Raw genomic sequence first — 18,707 nt, forward strand, 5'->3', positions numbered from 1 at the left:
TATATTGTCTATACCAGCCCTTGTGTAAGGCAATGATCGTACACACGTGACTAAAATATAGAGCTCTTTCTTGATCAGGAAGTGTGAACGGTGTATGTCATGCAGACTCTAGGATGAGAAATAAGAGCATGAAAGTGTGTTGTATGGTATGTGTAGTGTAGGCAGAGGAGGCTGAGTGAAGCCAAAAATAAGCGTGTGTTCAGAGGAAGAAATTATTAGAGGGATATGTGAAGAGAGGACATTTCAGGTCTAACATGAGCGGAAAAAATGAGAAGAAAGGCAAGCGTAACTCAAATCATCATGGACTGTAATCAGTGATAAATAAATGAGGCAGTGAGGAGGTCCATAGAAGTCTGAAAAAGAGTTGAGTCTCTGGCATGTGTAAGGATATGTGATATGTGTTTATTATGTATAGTGTGTGTTGTGTATTACGTATAAGGATTTACATGTTCCTTCATTTACATACAAATTCCATTAGCCATGTCTTTTCAATAACGTACACACATATCCATTTAAAAAACATTTTCTAATTATAAAAATTAATGTTAGAAAGTGTATACAGTATAGAAAATGATGAAGGGTTGATAAAATACCTGGAAAACTACTTTTGTTGATATTTTGAGTAATCTGTTCTAAAATTTTTTGCACTTATTGTAAGTAGATTTATTCACAAATTCACTATTGAAAGCTTAGAATGGGAAAAGCCCAGGTGTAGACATTAGGGACCTAGCTGTGGACAAAACAGATAAGATCCCTACCCTCATGGAGTTTATATTCTGGTGAGAGAAGGGGAATACATAATAAATATTAAATATTATCAATAAATTCTGTAGTATGCTTGAGTCTGATAAGTGCTATGGGAGAAAATAAATGCATAGGGTAAAAGAGATGTTAAGTGCTGTTCTTTTCCTACCCCTTGCATTAATTTTTCCAATACAGTTCTTATGTTTGGCAAGAAAACTGCTTAGACAAAACTGTCATAGAGAAACAAGACCCAGGGATTTTATTTGCTTTTTATGCTCATTTTCCTGAAGATGTATTTACACAGTGGCTAAGAAGATGATGAATACCAGAGAGCAGCTTTGGGTCTGCAGAGATAACTGTGTAGTAGTTATTTTTGGTTGCAGCAGGTTCTCTGCTGTCTTTGATGGCTGTGTACTTGGACCCCAGCAATGTAAAGGGTGTGAGAGATGATCATTATATTATAGCAAAAGATAAGCAAATAGAAACTGTGACACAAATATTTGAAACTCAGATGTTGGTGATACATAATGGACTGAAGAAAAAATTTAACTGAACTCTCCTAGAACGGGATAAATTATGATTTCAATTTTTTAAAACCAAATGGTGTATTTTTCTGCCACATTAAGAAAAAAATCCAAATTGATTTTATAATAGAGAAAACCTAATAAACAGTTTCTAAAGTTTAACTGAATTAAGTTGGGACTAATTTTCAGGAATAATTAACTAGGAAGGACTTATTAAAATTCCTTCAACTAAGCTGGATCCTTAATTTATACATTGTTTATTGACCTTGTTTCTGTCTGGTTTTTAAATTTGCATGGAATATATCTTATATTTTCAAGCTAATTATTCATACCAACCCCTTGAAGGTTGTTGTAATTATAGAAATTTTTGATCTATCTTTCCTGAAGTTCCAGAATTATCTTGTATGTTTCAGATTTTTTTCTGAGTTTCCAAAACTTTTTCTGAGACCTCATTTAAGTTTAAGAAATCCATTAGTTAATTACTTTATCACTGTAAATGGAAGTCATCTAACAACCTTATTCACATATGGTCTAAGTTTTTCAAGTGTTGTTTTTGGAACCTAGGCTGGCTAGAAAATTACTAGTCTTTTCTCATCATATTGCGTAGAAATCTCATCAATGAATATTTAACAGATGTTTTGTAAGACCTTTTGGAGACTCTAAGAAGTGAAGACAATGAGGCTATTTTCAATTAACCTAAATAAGTGCTTAAAACTGTAAGAAATGCTGTTCTCAGAGTTTGTTGTTCAATCACTAAGTCATGTCTGACCCTTTGAGACCCCATGAACTGCAGCACGCCAGGCTTCCCTGTCCTTCACCATCTCCCTCAGTTTGCTCAAACTCATGTGCATTGAGTCAGTGGTGAATGAAAAGAAACACATGTTAAGATGAACATAAAAAAGAAATCTCAATAAACAAAATTCAGCTACCATTCTCTCTTAGTTCTTTGTGTGTGTATGTGTTAGTCACTCAGTCATGTCCAACTCTTTATGACCCCATGGACTGTAGCCCAGTGCATGGGATTCTCCAGGCAAGAATACCAAAGTGGGTTGCCATTTCCTGCTCCATAGACAGTTCCTTATCAGTGTCTAATATATGAGTGTATGTGCATAGCAATGATAGTAGCTATAAGAGATTTCATCTTGAATTCTTTTCCTGTTACTCAGGATAGGTCTGTGCATCCTATCAACACATTTCCATCTGGCTCTTCTTATGATTAGCATCTTCCAGTTGGCTGCTCCTATTTAAAGTTATAGTTTATGATTATGAAATAGAATTAATAAAACTAAATTAAATTAGAGTAGATCTTATACTTGCAGGGGAAAAAATGGGATAGTAGGGATCAGATTTACTCTCTTGACTAAAATAATTTGGGGAAAAAAAAAAAACAAAACAGGAAAATTTCCAAAGAATGGTATTCAGGAATGGGGCCTGGGCATTAGGCAACAAATGTCAGTGATGCCTCAGAGTCAGGAGACAGGCAAGGTGAGCTCTGTGATTGTTGCAGAGTTCTGCTCTGCAGGTAGCAGTGCGGGAATGGAGAGCCCATAGGGGAGACTGGCTGAGTCGTGGAGGTGATGAGAGGGGGCTGACTGTACAGGGAGACTAAGAAGGCTAGAGTTCACAGGACAGAGGACACAGCTGCACAGAGAGAGAATCTGAGAGAAGTGCAGAGGACTTCCACGAGTATTCAGCAGCGTAATCATCAGCATGTGATTAGAAATATTAGAAAAATTTTGAAATAATTGATTAATTATTAATTTTAAATAATAATTATTAATCATGCTATATTAGAAAACTAATAGAGACCAGAGGGGGGAAAAACATTTGGAAAGATTAGCAGAAACAGTATCTCACATTCACAAGAGCCTAGAAAAACACTCATTCCCACCAGTCAGATCGCAAAACCTCGTAATTCACTGGGCACCGAGACAGTACTCAACCGGGCCGTGGCTACATGGCAGCGAATAATTAGCCTCAGACTACCCAGATTGGGCACTGCCTAGCAAATCTTAGGAGCAAGACCCAAATAGATTAAACTGTTTCCAAGACATAACTATATCCTAGAACAATATTCAAGAATATTTGTTCAGTTCAGTTCAGTTCAGTAGGAATGCAAAATATCTAGCTCCCAACAAGAAAATAGTATGGTGTCTGAGAACCAATCAAAGTTTACTATGCATGCAACAAAGCAGGGATATATGGAGAGTAATGAGGACGAAATTCAACCCATTGAACTGACTCAGAACATTGTTGCAGTAGCAGGGGACTTTGAAACAGTTACTATAATTATATTCCATATGTTCAAAAAGTTATGGAGAGACATGTGAGATATTAAAAAAAAAAAGGCCAAATTGAACTTCTAGAGATGAAAATTATAGTTTCTGAAATGAAAAATTCAGGGGATAGATTTAGGGTCAAATTGCACATTGTGGAAGAAAAGGTTAATCAACATGAAGGTATGAAAGTAGAAACTCTCCAAAATAAAAGCACACAGAGAAAAAAAAAATCAAAAAATGAGTAACAGTGAGCTGTACAACAACTTAAAAGTAGCCTAACATGTAATTAGAATCCCAGAAAGGAGGGGACAGAATAAAACATTGGTACTGGGTAAAAAAAATTCAGGTTTGGTAAAAATTCTAAAATCACGTATCTAAGAAGCTCAATACATCCTAGGAACAAAATCAAGAAAAAAAACACCCCAATGCACATCATAATCAAATTTTTTGGAAACACTGGCAAAGAGGGTAAAAAGGGCAAATAAAAAAAGGCATACAGAGCAAATAAAAAGAAGACAAGCAAGAAAACACTGAAATAGCATCTTTAAGTTGGACACAACTGAGCAACTGAACTGAAAGCATTATAATAAAAAACAGTCAATCTCAAATCGCATATATAGCAAAAATAGTTTTCAAAAACAGACAAAATAGTGATTTTTTTTTTTTTAGACAGAAAAATTCAATTTATCACCAGTAGATCTGCACTAAAAGAAATGTTACCAAGGGGAAAATGATACCAAATGGAAATACGGATCCACATAAAGGAACAAAGAACATAAGAAATCCTCACTACACTTGAAAATAAATATTTTTCTTATTACTTCAATTTCTTAAAAAAAACCTGACCTTTAAAACATATTTAGAAAGAAAATTAGAAAGCACTTTGAGTAGAATAAAAATTAAAAAGTGAAATTTTGTGAGATAGCACTAAGCAATACTTAGTGGGGGAATTTATATGACTCAGCTACGGTATTAGAAAAATGAAAGTTTTTATGTCAATGACTTCAGCTTCTACCTTAGAAAACTAGAAAATCAAGATCAAAGTAAAATCAGATAAAGCAGAAGAAAGACAACAATAAAGATAAGGGTGGAAAATAGTGAAATAGAAAATAAAAACACAATACAGACAAACATAGGAAATAGTATTTTAAACCTATTTTAATACAGTCAGTGTGACATTTCAACTAAGATAGACAAAGATTAATGGAACAGAATAAAAAGAATAGAGAAAATAAACAGAAATATATCCAAAAATATATGGATTTTTGACAAAGGCATAAAAGCTGATCAGTAGACAAAGGATAGTTTTTTTCAGAAAATGATGCTGGAATAATTGGCTTTTTATAGGAAAAAAGAACCTTGATTCAAACCTTGTACCACAAGCAAAAAGTAATTCAAAATGGATAACACATCTCAATGTAAAAATTTAATCTGATAAAACTTCTGAAAGAAAACATACCAGAAAATTTTTATGACCTTTGGTTAATAGATTTCTTAGGTACAACACTGTGAAAGTTGTTAGGTACAAACCGTGAAAGCAAAACAAAAAAAGATAAAGGATAAAGTAGGTGTTGGTATCTTCAGAAACAATGTTAAGAGAGTGAAAAGATGTCTCATATGGGGAGAAAATATTTACACCTTATATAGCTGATAAAGGACTTGTATCTGTGATATATTAGAAACTCTCTAAACTCAAGAGTAATTTTTTATTTTTGTAAATAAAGCAAACCAGTTAAAATTGGTGAGCTTCCCTGCTGGCTCAGTGGTAAAGAATCCACCTGCCAATACAGGAGACAGGGGTTTGATCCCTGATCCAGGAAGATCTCACATGCTGCAAAGCAATTTAGCAACTACTGAGCTCTGTGCCACAACTTCTGAAGCCAGCACACTTTAGAGCCCATGCTCTGCAACAAGAGAAGCCCAACCCCCCACCCCACCCCCACCCAACTCAATCAGAAACCTGAGAAACACAACTGGAGAGTAGCCCCCACTTGGCACAACTAGAGAAAAGCCTGTTCAGCAATCAAGACTCGGCATGGCTATAAACAAACAAACAAAAAAATAAATTTTTAAAAAGAAAAAATAATAAAATTGGCAAAAAATTTGAACAGATACTTCATCGAAGAAGATATATAAATATTAAATAAGCAGATGAAAAACATACATTAGGAAAATGCACACTAGAACCACACTGAGATCACTATACCACTCTTAGCATAGAGACAATTAAAAAGATTGACTGACCATGGCAGGTGTTGTCTAGAGAAATAGGAACTCTCAGATATTTCTGGTGGGAATGCAAAACAATAGAATGCCTTTGGGGTATGATTTGCCCGTTTCTTAAAACTTTAACCACATACCTTTCCTATGATCCTAACATTTCACTCCTACATATTAATGTAAGAGAAAGGAAAGCCAGAAAAAGAAGCCATGCATACTATATGATTCAATTTATATAGAGGTCTAGAAAATGCTGTTATCTGTAGTGACGGAAAGTAGATCAGTGGCTGCTTGGATACCGTGATCTCAACAGAAATCTCTATAGAGCTTTATTTCTCAAAGTTAGTATGGAAAACTTTGTTACCAGACTTAACTAGAAGGGGTTATTTTAAAATTGAACCTTAAATTCAATGCTACTTATGCAGAGGATGCTTAGAAAAAGAGCTGAAATTAAGCAGTGGAGAGTAAGCACAATTTCAGAAAACAAGTGTGTTTGTTTTATTCAAGTTGTGCTTGTTGGGTAATGAATGTGTGGTAAGCTGAATTATGGCCTGATGTAAGAGTACAATGCAAAACAAATAAGAAAGGTGATACAAATTCCTTGAGCCTCATGTTTTTCATGTAGAACTGGAGATAATAAAACTCTTCAGAATTTTTAAAGGAATGAATACTGTGTATAAAAGCATATAGTATTCTGCAGCTTTCATTTGTAGAAAGTGCCCTGATAGGATATTTATTTATTATCTATTTTAAATTCTTAATTTGTGGTTTTAAATGATTTATTTTTATATAGTTTAACCTTATGTCATTTTACTTGTGTTGTTGTTTATTTCTATTTTATCAATAATTTATCTTTAAGTTTTATCTTTAAATATATTTACATGTGTCAGTTGGCTATCCTTTACCAGAGATATGCTAGATTTTTATATGTATGTTTAGCAAATACTAATTTTTTTTTTCTCCTATGGTACAAAAAAAATTAAAAAAGCAGGGCCTTAGAACTTAAAGGTGACAGTCTTTAAAAAAAGACCTCAAGTTCATCTCTACTGTCTATGATGACCATGTTCAAAGTCAAACTCTGCAATACTCAGCTCATTATCAAAAGCAAACCCTGAAGGGAGTAAAATGAATGAATCCATGTACTCTTTGTTCTATGCAATCAACCTGTGATCTTCCTGAAGGTTATTAACAATATGCTGTCTGGTTAGAACAGCCATTTACCTTGATATTAGTTTAGTATATTCCACCAGTGCCACTTTACATAACCACCTCCTTTGAATCATTTTGGTTAAGTCATGGCACTGGTCTGTCCAGCTGAAATCAAAGCCCAAAGATGTCTATCCAAGTACTGAGTTGGTAGGACGTTTTATTTCTTGGCAAGGGCTGTTAAGTGCTGGGCATAAATCTCACCACTATCTAAACTAGAAAGCGTTCTGGAAAACCCATGCTATCTAGCAATTTCTCAGTCAGTGGCACCGTTAGAACTTAACACCTTACTTCCTACCCTCAATTGCTGCTCAAAGAACCAAAGCTTTTCAGCTACCTCAGATCTCTCCAGGTCCTTTAGTAGTACTCTAGTACTGAGCCTCTGACCCAAGAGATACCTTTGTTTTGGTTTTCCTCAGTTTTACAGTCTTTTGATTGCTAACTTTCAACACATGGTATAATTTATCGAGCTATGACAAGTTGGTTTCTCAGAAGTATGGATTCTGATCCCTACGTGCTCTTATCTCTGGTTCAAGATAAGGATGACATTTGTTGAGATCTGAGTAGATCAAACAGATCTCTTTATCATTCTCAGCAAACAAATAGTTTTCTTCTTCTCCTTTGTCATGAAATGGACACTTATGTTACTTCAAGTCTTCATTAAAGGCATCTCTTTGGCTCCTTCTAAGTTAGCCTAAGCCTAGGAATAATTAATTGAAGTGTTTTTGCTCCTGAAGTGCTGTTTATTCTTCTCTAACAGTCCATGGTACATTGTGGGTTACTGGTTTGTCTTTTTGCCCTTTGAAAACAGTAGTTGTCTCATTCCTCTTTTGAATTCTTACAACTTAGCACAGTTCAGGGGTTATATTATATACTCAGTTGATGTTTAATTATTGCTTCATTGTGTAATGATTATTTATGTATCATAATAGTTTTAAAAATTCAAAAAACACTAAATTCATTCAATTTCCTTTAATGAGTATTTGTTATATAAAAAAAGAGGTATGAAGTCCTGTTCCCAAGTCCAAATCTCTTATTAACTTAAACCTTGAGTTTTTTCTGAATTACCCAGTTGAAATAATTGTCTTTATACCTGAAAAATGGATTTATTGAAATGTTTGAGATAAAAAATATGTATTGCAAGAAGCATAAGACAAACATTTCAAGAGTACAAAATTAGTTGTAGAAATAACATAATTTGCCAGTAAACCCACATTTTATTAGAAATGTGCAAAGCTTTTTGATGTAAAAGTTTTGGTTTTGTCATTGTTAAATACTGAGCACCCATTTTTATTTACCCATTTCCCATGGGGAGGTAACTCCTTGCATGCATTTTCTCTCTCCATATGTAAATTCAAGGTTCAATCTTCTCAGTGGGATAACAGGTCACAACTCGGAGATTTGAATTGTAATGAATCCAGTGACAAGGATTTTCTCTCATGGATTCCAAAGTCAGCTAGAACTCTTCATGTCAAGATGTAAAAGTCTGTAAGGAGTTATGTTTCCCTCAGATTCTATCCCACTGGAGGCTAAACCCACAATCTCCCTCATGTTTCTCATTCAGAAAAAAAAAAAAAAAATTATTGCATTCAGAATTGTTCAACAATTGCTCTTTTGTCTTGGCTCATTTCTTCACATCAAAGTGGCTTTCATATTTTTCCTTTAAGACCAGGTTGTTGGTTTAGGGTTGTATAAACTTTGTTGTCTGGTGTCTGGATTTTCACTGAGGACGATCTTCCCTTGATCGTCTTCTAGATGCTGATTAGGAAGAAGGCAGAGAATATAGATTGTAAATGGGATGAAATTATAGTGTTTAAGACTATGATATTTTACTCATGTGCATGGGTGCATGCTCAGTGGCTTCAGTCATGTCCACCTCTTTGCGACACTATGGACTGTAGCCAACCAGGCTCGTCTGTCCATGGGATTCTCCAAATGAACACTGGAGTGGGTTGCCATGCCCTCCTCCAGGGACCTTCTTGTCCCAAGGATTGAACCTGCATCACCTCTGTTGCAGTCAGATTCTTTATCACTGAGCCATCAGCAAAGCCCCATTTTATGCATAATTATATCTATAAAAGACTATTATTTCTTATTTAATAAATGTTAAATTATGTTTTATTAATAATATTCTGTTTATGATGAAACCGAGTCATCTTTTGATCAAAGGTATATGAACATAATAAAGTTATGCTTTATTTCCTTAGAAAATTTGGATGATTTTGCATGTTTAAAAGAAATCCATGTTAAAGTTTTCAGTTAAAAATTATTTGTACAATTGAGTCTTTAGTTTCAAATGTCTATATTGGACTAGATTAAAATCAGATATGCCTATAAATGCATTTATAAGCCTTGAAATTTCTTTTGACTATTAGTATGTAATTCTAAGTTCCCAAAGGAAATCTTTGATATTTGATTGTACCAGAATATAAGGTATCCTAAGTGGAAGATGAGAAAATGCACATAAATGAAGTTATAAAGAAAGTTATAATGCATAGGTGATATATACATGTATATAACCTACGCATTATATCAACATTTTGTACATAGATATATTAATCATTTCCTATAAGTGTACAGTATATATAGCTTTGAATTTATTTTTGTCTCAAACTGCATCCTCATCTTAAATAATAGTTTCACAGAGTTCAGGTGTACCTGCAACTTATTTTTACTCAACTTTGTTATTCAAGGATTTCTTTTCAAATTAACTCCACTTTAGTCTGCCACAGTGGTTCAATATATTTAACAGTTTATGTAAATATAATTTTCTTTCCTTTAATGTTTGCTTTTCTTACATTTTATTAATAATGAGTGATATGAAAGATTTATTTTCTGATTCATATCATCAAAATACTTTGCTTAAAATAAAGTGTATTAAAATACTTTGTTTTGTCTTAATGTAACAGGTGTGCCACTTATGCAAAATACCATAATCAATATATTTACCTTGAACTCTTTTGTTGGCTTGTATCTTTCTCACAGGTGTGTCTGAAATTAAACAGTTGTAGTTAAAAATACTTTGAAATTATGACTAACATGAGACAGGAAAACACAGTTTAGCAGAAAAGTGTAAAGTTTTAAATAAACATCACTTAAACATGTAGATTTTCTCCCGGAGTAGTGAGACTTTGGCATTGGCGACATTTGTTTTCCTTATATGATAATGAATGTTCAGTATTTTTGCAAAATATATTGTTTTATTATGGCATGTGGAGCCCCAGCTGGTGTTCCATTTTTGCATGGAGTAAGTGACTTACATGACTTTTTCATCTTTTTTATAAAAGTCATCACTTGATGATGAAAGGATGTCTAACATCCTATGAAGTTTAGCAGAAGTATATTCCCTGAGTTATGCACTCATTTTTTCCTTAGTCATTCTTATTTGTGATATATCAGACTTCTGCCTCTGTAAAATTCTCATTGTAACTTAATTTTGATTAACTTTTAATACGTGACATACGCCAATAAGCAATTCAAGGAGTGTGTACCAATTCAATTCCTGAATTGAATTCCAATCCGACAAGATCATTTAAAATTAAATAGTTAAAAATAATGAGTTCATATTTTAGAATTTCAAGTGTTCATAACAATGCAGTGTTCATACAATGGAATATTTTGCAAAATATTTCCCAGTTCTTCATTTTTTCTTTTAACTTATTGACAAGACCACTTGGTCAACTGAAATTCACATTTTCATTCTGTTGTTGGACATGTGAGATCAAAGAATAAATATGGTCCCTATAGCGACTTCACTTCTCTGCTTACCTTCTTTATTTTTTCTCCAAAGTTTGACTTCTCGATTTTTATATATTATCTGTACTCAACAATGAAGTCAAAATTTTTCTATGTTATACAAATATATTTTTTTCAATTCTCTGAAATCTCATAAAAGTAAGACTGAAACTATCACCAACAGTATTTTTGGCTATATAATGTCAAGAATTTTTTAAAAAAGAAATATTAAGCATTTTTTGAAGAATTCTGTTTCTGTCTACACAGCACATTTCCAGCATGTCTTTTTATTCTGCCTGGATATAAGTTATATAACCATTTATCATATGCATTAATACTATAATAAAACGCAGACCTATGGAAAATCTCCTCAGATTGGATAGTAGGGGAGAGTTTAAGTGAGATAGAAAAGTCTGAATTGCGAGTATGCTCCAACTGATATATTTCCCTTAACTTCAGGTTTATTTGGTCACAAAAAATGGCTTATAACATATTGTCAAGAAAAGATGGAAATCATTGTATAAAATGTTCTTATTAAATTCCAAAGAGCATTTATCATGCAACTTAAAACAAGATTTCAACATTACTTTTAAAATCAAGCACTTACAGTCAATTTTCTTTTATAAATTTGGCAGCATCTGATTAATGCACATCTAATTAACTAACTTGTTAATTTATTACTATTTGGCTATGACAAAATCAAAATAAGAAATATTCACTGTGGCCAATATCTCTTGAAGAAAAGCTTAATTTAAATACAGAAAATCAAGATTTTCTCTCAGTGGCTCTCTACCATTTGAAACTGAATGACACTTGTATGCTGTGTTTAGAGAAGCACAAGTGTTAAGGTAAATCAGTCATTGGAATGATCCTACGAAAATGCCCATCCCCACCATGTTTCTTTAAACACACAAAGTGTTTCCACCCAATTATCTGCAGGATTGTTGTATTTTTACATAGCTATGAGTTTGTAAATTTAAAGTAGAGCATAAAATATTACTTTGTTGACCATATTAGTGTGAATTGACCATAATCCTGATAGTAGCTAACATCACTGAGAACATTATTATTATGCAGTTATTAACGTTATTTATTAACATATTATTATTATTGGAATATTAACATTATTCCAAGTGCTGTTCATATATTGATTCATTTTTATGTAGGTAACATTACCATCCCTACTTACCAGATTAAGAAAACAAGGCAGAAACACATCAGTTTACTTAAGTTCAAGTGGGAGCCCAGATTGCAAGCCAGACCTAGGACCTGATCCTCTGTTCTGTACAGAGGCCACAGATCTTCAAATGTTATACTGGCAGATTTATCAAAACCTTCTCAAACAGCTTTTTGTTGTTGTTCCTTTCTCCATAGCCTACTTTTCTGCAATTTTCCCTTAATTACTTCAGTAGTTTCAGTAAATGTAGTTCTATCTAAGATAAGAGTGAACAACTGTACATTTTTTAGAAGAATTTTTAGTTAAGGGGTCTGAAGTGTTTTAATAACAAATCATAATATTAGTACCCAATTGACCATTTAGCCAAGTTTATAAACATGATCTAAATGAATGAGGAATACATTCAATTCATCAAAATGTACTATATGTACCACAAAATGAGCAGTTCAGATAGAAAACTACAAGCTTTGAGATGAAGACCATAGTTTAGCTATAGATCAATTATCAATACTCTGAAAGAAAAAGAAAAGCCTATCTTGCGTGACATAATCTTTATTCACACCAGCTTCATTGCTGTTTCTTGGGATCTAGACAAGAGGACACTTGTTACTCAGTGTTGACCCAATGGTTTTACAGGGCTGGAAAAAAGAAAACTAGAATGTCCTGTTAATGTCCAGGCATTAGTAACTATACCACTTATATTGTCTTCTTTATGAGAAAAGAATCCTTGGAAATGTTTTGATAAAAATTTATGCTGTGGCAAGGACCTACTGCATAGCACGTGGAACTCTGTTCAATGTGATGTGGCAGCCTGGATGGGAGGGGAGTTTGGGGGAGAATGGATACATGTATATGTATGGCTCAATCACTTATATTTATGGCACAGCTCATGTATGCATCTGTAACTATCACAACTTTGTTAACTGGCTATACTCCAATATAAAATATAACATCTTTTAAAAAATCTATTAAAAAATTTATGTTGTGACATTGACAAAATGAATGCTCTATAAGTATGTAGAGAAACCAAACACTGGAAGATAAAGGGATCAACCTCTGGGATGAACAGAAACCAGAATTAAAGAAGGATTCTATTTCTATTGATTAAAATTAGAATATCTTATTCTTGTGACCGGTATTATCTTCTTTTGGCCTAAGTTATTCTTCAAAACTCAGTTCGTTGTTTATAATGGACTTGATAACAGGGGCGTATTGAAGGGGAGGAAAACATACTTACCTGAAGTTTAAGTCTAAATAAATTAAAGCAATATATACAAGTGCAGCTACTAGTTGGTTCATTCTCTAAAAAGCACTGCCATTCTACAAAGCTGCTTACTATGGCAAGGACTGAAAAAAAAAGAATTCAACTTAATTTTCACAATGTCTGCATTTCTTCACTCAAATCCCCACCTTTTTTTCTAGTAGGGTGTTAAGCAGTTAGATGCAGATGAGTAAATTTTGTATTACAGCTTATAGGAAACTGGTTCTATTGTGGCTTTGGGAGTGTCATATACTCCCAGCAGTCTGAAAGGAAGTTGTATTTTTCAGACACATATTTTTCTATTGAGGGGGAATTCAATCACTGGTTCAAAACAATTATTTATTTTTACTATTGCTGAACAGTATCAATATTATGTAAGAGATTCTGCCTATGTAAAAATTAAGAATAAGAAAACAGTAATTGCTAAAAATATATACAGTCCCAAAAGAAATTACAGCTTCTTGGACATAGTACTATAATTTTTAAAATTTTAAGCATAAAAGCTAATGGGAACCATACTTTGGCTAAACACTAAACTTAAGTTGTATTTCTTAATTCACAGTATATTTCAAAGAACATATTTGATTTTTCTAGATAATTTAAATTCTTGTTTCTCTAAAACAATTTCTTTAGTACTTTTTTTGTTAATAAAATGAATTAGAAATTAGTTTAGTCAAACTTCTTTGAGTAATTACCATTGAGAGTTTGTGTAAGATTTTGAATTCTTTTTCTTCTTTCCTTTTAAAAGTAGGTCCTTTTAATGCCATAGACAAAGAACATTCCATATTTTAAAGACTAAAATTAATTTCATATGCAAAATAATTTACAGCTCCAGGTATAGATTATCACTTGAACTGTTAGAAGAAACAGATAACCCATTCCTGAGAATGTAGTTTTGGAAGATAAAGTCGCTAAATGCAATTTTTTTTGCTAGTTCTATGCACTTAAAAAAATTCATAAACATGCCTTTTATTATGGTTGTGGGGGCAGTGAATACATTTTTTAAAATATAAAAATTATTTCAATTTGGGTTTCTTTGAATAATTACCAATTTTAAAAGCATCCCTCTTTCACATGCTAAGAATATCCTTATAGTTGTCTGTATCAGAGCAAAAAAATATTCATTGCTCCCCACTGAACTTTTTAAAGACTGTTCAAACTAGTAATTTTTTCTTTGTACCTCTTACTTTAACCACCATTGACCCAATCAATCTGTTAAGACAGACATGTTGCTGTTTTTTAACCTAATTAAAAAACAAACAAACCTGAATGCTCAGTCTTTAAAAAGCTGAAGAACTCAGGTATCAGAATCTGTTAAGTGGGTTAGTTGTTTCCCTTTTACTAACCTCCCTGAAGCAGTCTTTTAATATCTTCATCTTCAAATAAATGACCATCACCACCTTCAATGAATTTGGTGACCTTGGTGACCTCTGAGAGGATACATGTTTATAGCAGAAATTGGTTTATGTAATAAAAAGGCTGGAGATTTGATGCGATACATAATGGCATCTGCCAAACAATAAATTCCAGACCAACACTTGGTTCTTTCTTGGTTTTTAGTGCTATTTTTTGATAAGCCAATTTTCTTACAAAGTTGTTGAACAGTGTATAACAAATATAGAACAAAACTATCAATATGACTATCATCTGCGCTTCATTCCCTATCTTTGGATTTTTTTCTTGTGTTGGTATGGAACTAGAACAAAGGCGTGAGATAGAGTAGAAAATGTAAAAGGCCTCAAAGATTATTTTAGAATTTGATATAAATAGATAGCTTAAGAAAGTCATATTCTTATTTTTCTAGACATACTGACCCTCTTGCAACAACTTCTTCAGAGTTTCTTCTGTTTCTCCACCTGTAGTTGAAATCCTAGTGTATTTTATTTCAGGACCTAAAGGAAAGACAGTTTACAAAAAGACCTGAAACAAGGGTAGGAACACTTTGTAACGGTTAGATAGTGAGTAATTTAGACTTTATGGGCCATATGGTTGGTGTTGCAACTATTAACAACTTTGCCCTTGTAGTGTGAAAATAGCCATAGACATTGTATAAATGAATGGTCACATCATATTCCAATAAAACTTTATTTACATAAGTATTAAAAGATGGCATGGGCCATAGTTGCTGACTGCTTGTTTAGACAAATACTTATAAAATAGTTGAATTCAGAATTTCATGCTAATTCATTGGTGGGAGACTGATACAGAGGCTCACTGAAATTATTTATAAATTGTTTTATACTAACTTGCATATATTTTGGTGTGTAGACCTTATGATTAATGGAAAATTCAAAGGAGGGAATGGTTTTTCTTTTAGGATTTAGTAACTCATTAACAAATAGCAAAGTGAAGATAATGTATTATATAATACAGATGTGTATTCATAATAAAAACACATGCTTATAGATTTGCTCCCAAATTTCCTCAGGAGAAAACATAGATGATATATTTAGAGTTAGTATTATTTCTCCCAAAAAAGAAATGAATAACTTCAGTAACCACCATGAAAATGACTTAAGCCTCTTTAATGATTCTTATAGAGATATTTTAGGATTAAATGTGATTTGCTCTTTGTAATCCAGTCATAGCTGCCTGGAGCACCCCATGGACAGAGGAGCCTGGCAGGCTACAGTCCATAGGGTTGTGTTGAGGGCACACACACACACACACACACACAGTGTTCTATAATATTGAATTAAAGACTACCTGTAATGATTCGTTCTTCCCTTGTCTCTTTTTCGGTTATTTCCACAGGCACTCCATCAATGATCTTGGTGTATTTTTTAATAATTGGCTCTAAATTGGGGAAGAAAAATGCATTTGATTTGTTTTCGTGTGGTGTCTAAATGGCCATAAGCTAGACATTTTAATGATTAAATGTATTTCTCACAGTAATACAATTTAGAAATTAATCATAATCATTTAGAGAATATATCTCAAATAAATTCAGATAATAGAGGTCTAAAAGTTAGTAGTCATGTCCTGAATCTTGGGTAAAGGAGAGAGCCAACTGTCAAGCTAATACTCCAAGTCATACTTGTCTCCTGACTGTGGAATGAGCATTTAGGGAGAATCCAAGGAATTATACCTTATAATAAGAATGGGAACCTTATAATAAGAATGGGAACCTTATAATAAGTCCTAGCTGTGGCTTAGTATTATAGAATGTTCGTTCTTTCTTCTAAGACCAACATGCTATCTGGTATTGATATGACTGTTTTCATTATATTCATAATTATCCTTGCATATGCAGAGTAAGGATGATTTTGTTGGACCTAGTGATTTAATGGTAAAATCGATTCCAACTAGATCCACTAAAAGGTAAACTATATTTTAATTGGCTAATAAGAATCCATAACTAAAAAAAGCTTTTCACCAATGTCTATGAAAGTCAAGAGAAAACATCAGATATTCAATATATTTAAACCAGCACAATTGCAAAATGTTCACAGTGATCCTAAGTAGGCTACAGGAAACAGAACGCACCTCCATGGATCACTTCAGTTACCGTTTCACCTTCTTTAATCAGTCTGAATTCAGAGTCACCTTCAATTTTGACCTTTGGTATTGTGCGTCCTGAGGCATTGTTTTAGGAGACAAATTATCATGTTAATGCAGTCCTTTAAATTTATCAGAACAGGAAATTTATTTCAACATTGGTGTTGCTCAGATGTCAAAGTGCTTTCAGGTTTTATGAAATCAGTTTTAAACAGTTCCCATTGTCTTCAGATTGAGTAGTATTTAGGAGAACAAATGACTCCTGGGTCTATTAGTGTGCTACTAAAATGAATTTCATCAGCTTTAGCATTTAAACTAATGTTTAATTGATCCATTTATTCATAGTTTTAAATTCTGATCACACAAAATGTTATATATGACTACACTTTGTGAATCACACAGTACGTACAAATTTCAGTTGCTCTAATGATAGCTGGTGTAGATCTTACTTTACCATGCTGCTAAGTCACTTCAGTCGTGTCCGACTCTGTGTGACCCCATAGACGGAAGCCCACCAGGCTCCCCTGTCCCTGGGATTCTCCAGGCAAGAACACTGGAGTGGGTTGCCATTTCCTTCTCCAATGTGTGAAAGTGAAAAGTGAAAGTGAAGTTGCTCAGTCGTGTCCGACCCTTAGCGACCCCATGGACTGCAGCCTACCAGGCTCCTCCATCCATGGGATTTTCTAGGCAAGAGTACTGGAGTGGCTTGCCATTGCCTTCTCCTACTTTACCATACTGATGTCTATTACTTGCTTTTCTTATTACATTTAAAATTTAATTTTTAGCTACTCAGTATCTTATATTTTTTATCTAATGGCATAACTGAACATCAAAAGAGCCCAACTTTATGCCTACCTTTAAGATACGAATTTCAGGTTTTATTGGAAAATGGGAGTACTTACCTTCTCTATGTGAATGCTGCAAATAGTTACTAATTAATAGTTAAACAGTCCTTCAAATGCAAAAGTTGTGTTACATTTGACTTGCAAAATGATTTTGCTCCAAGAGAAAATCATTTTGAATGTTAGAAAGCTGATTACTACATTACTACATAGTAATTAGATGAGAAGTTCAGTACATTTAACTCATACAGTAACGCCCTTTAACAGCTGAATGGAACTCTATTTCCTTATCTTTGAGAAGGTTTATTTGTTTGTCCAGAAATTGTCAATGTACACCATTACCCAGAATTAAATAGTCTAGGAAGATCTAAAATAATGAAACAAGAGTACAGCTGGTTCAAACAATAAGTATTTCACACCATAATATTTGATCTATGGAGTCAAGGGACACTGAATATCAAAACATAAGGCCAAGTTTTCAAGGTGTGGAAACTTCAAAGGGAAAGAACAGCTAAGGAGTTTAAGAGCAGGAAGTGAGTTAATAAAATATCCAAGTAGACATTTCTTTAGAAGAGCCTCACCTAGCATTTGAGAAACATCCTCCACCCTTAAGTTCTATGAAGGCAGGAATTTAGTACCAAAATTTTTTTTTTCATATTTACTCTGATGGGCACCTAGGAAAATACCCAGCACAGGAAGGGTACAATAAGTATTTATTGAATTGAGTTTCAGTTGATTTATTCCTAATTCTAAAATTTGGTTAAGAAACATCTTAAATTGGAGTCTAAAATATGTAGTAAGAATTCAGGAGTTACCAATGAATCAGCAAAAGTTTAAAAAGTGAGAAGGAAATGCCAATAGCAATCCTAGGATGACACAATTATAGATGGCTGCTAAGGCAAGTATTAATATTTGTCTCCCTCATTATGTTATACAAAGCCAAATTTCCAAATTTTTTAACTGAAGAGTTGTTAATGCACAGGTAACATGATCCCATTTTTCATCTTAGTTCACTTCATAGGAGGAACCCAAGTAGAGTTGATGCTCTATTGTGTTCCTAATTGAAGAAACAGTAATACAGTAGAATCCTGTTCACAAAGATTGGGAAGATAGATGGGTTGAAAGAAGCAGCTTGAAAGAAAAGAGGTGAATCTTGGAAAATAAAAATAGTGCATCTGAATGATTTCTACTGAAGAAGATGTGTGCAAGTGATTATATGCA

General features: G+C 33.4%; 1 protein-coding gene across 6 annotated transcripts in view; it reads right to left on the reverse strand.

Annotated features, from left to right (window-relative positions):
* Positions 1-7,936: 7,936 nt before the first annotated feature.
* Positions 7,937-18,707, reverse strand: part of POSTN (periostin) — a 34,995-nt gene continuing 24,224 nt past the window's right edge. For 2 of the 6 annotated variants that reach the window (XM_055426214.2, XM_055426215.2), the window contains 6 exons: positions 16,633-16,722; positions 15,853-15,942; positions 14,961-15,038; positions 14,493-14,576; positions 9,923-9,964; positions 7,937-8,731 (listed from right to left, as the gene is read on the reverse strand). In XM_055426214.2, coding sequence (XP_055282189.1) covers positions 8,694-8,731; positions 9,923-9,964; positions 14,493-14,576; positions 14,961-15,038; positions 15,853-15,942; positions 16,633-16,722 — 422 coding nt within the window. In that variant the 3' untranslated portion in view covers positions 7,937-8,693. The remainder of the gene's footprint in view (positions 8,732-9,922; positions 9,965-14,492; positions 14,577-14,960; positions 15,039-15,852; positions 15,943-16,632; positions 16,723-18,707) is intronic. The other 4 variants (XM_055426217.2, XM_055426216.2, XM_055426218.2 and 1 more) reach the window with 3 other exon arrangements.

This window comes from Moschus berezovskii, chromosome 13 (genome assembly GCF_049115385.1).
Source record: "Moschus berezovskii isolate FMDL1 chromosome 13, NW_MosBer_1.0, whole genome shotgun sequence".
In the NCBI taxonomy this organism is placed as follows: domain Eukaryota; kingdom Metazoa; phylum Chordata; class Mammalia; order Artiodactyla; family Moschidae; genus Moschus; species Moschus berezovskii.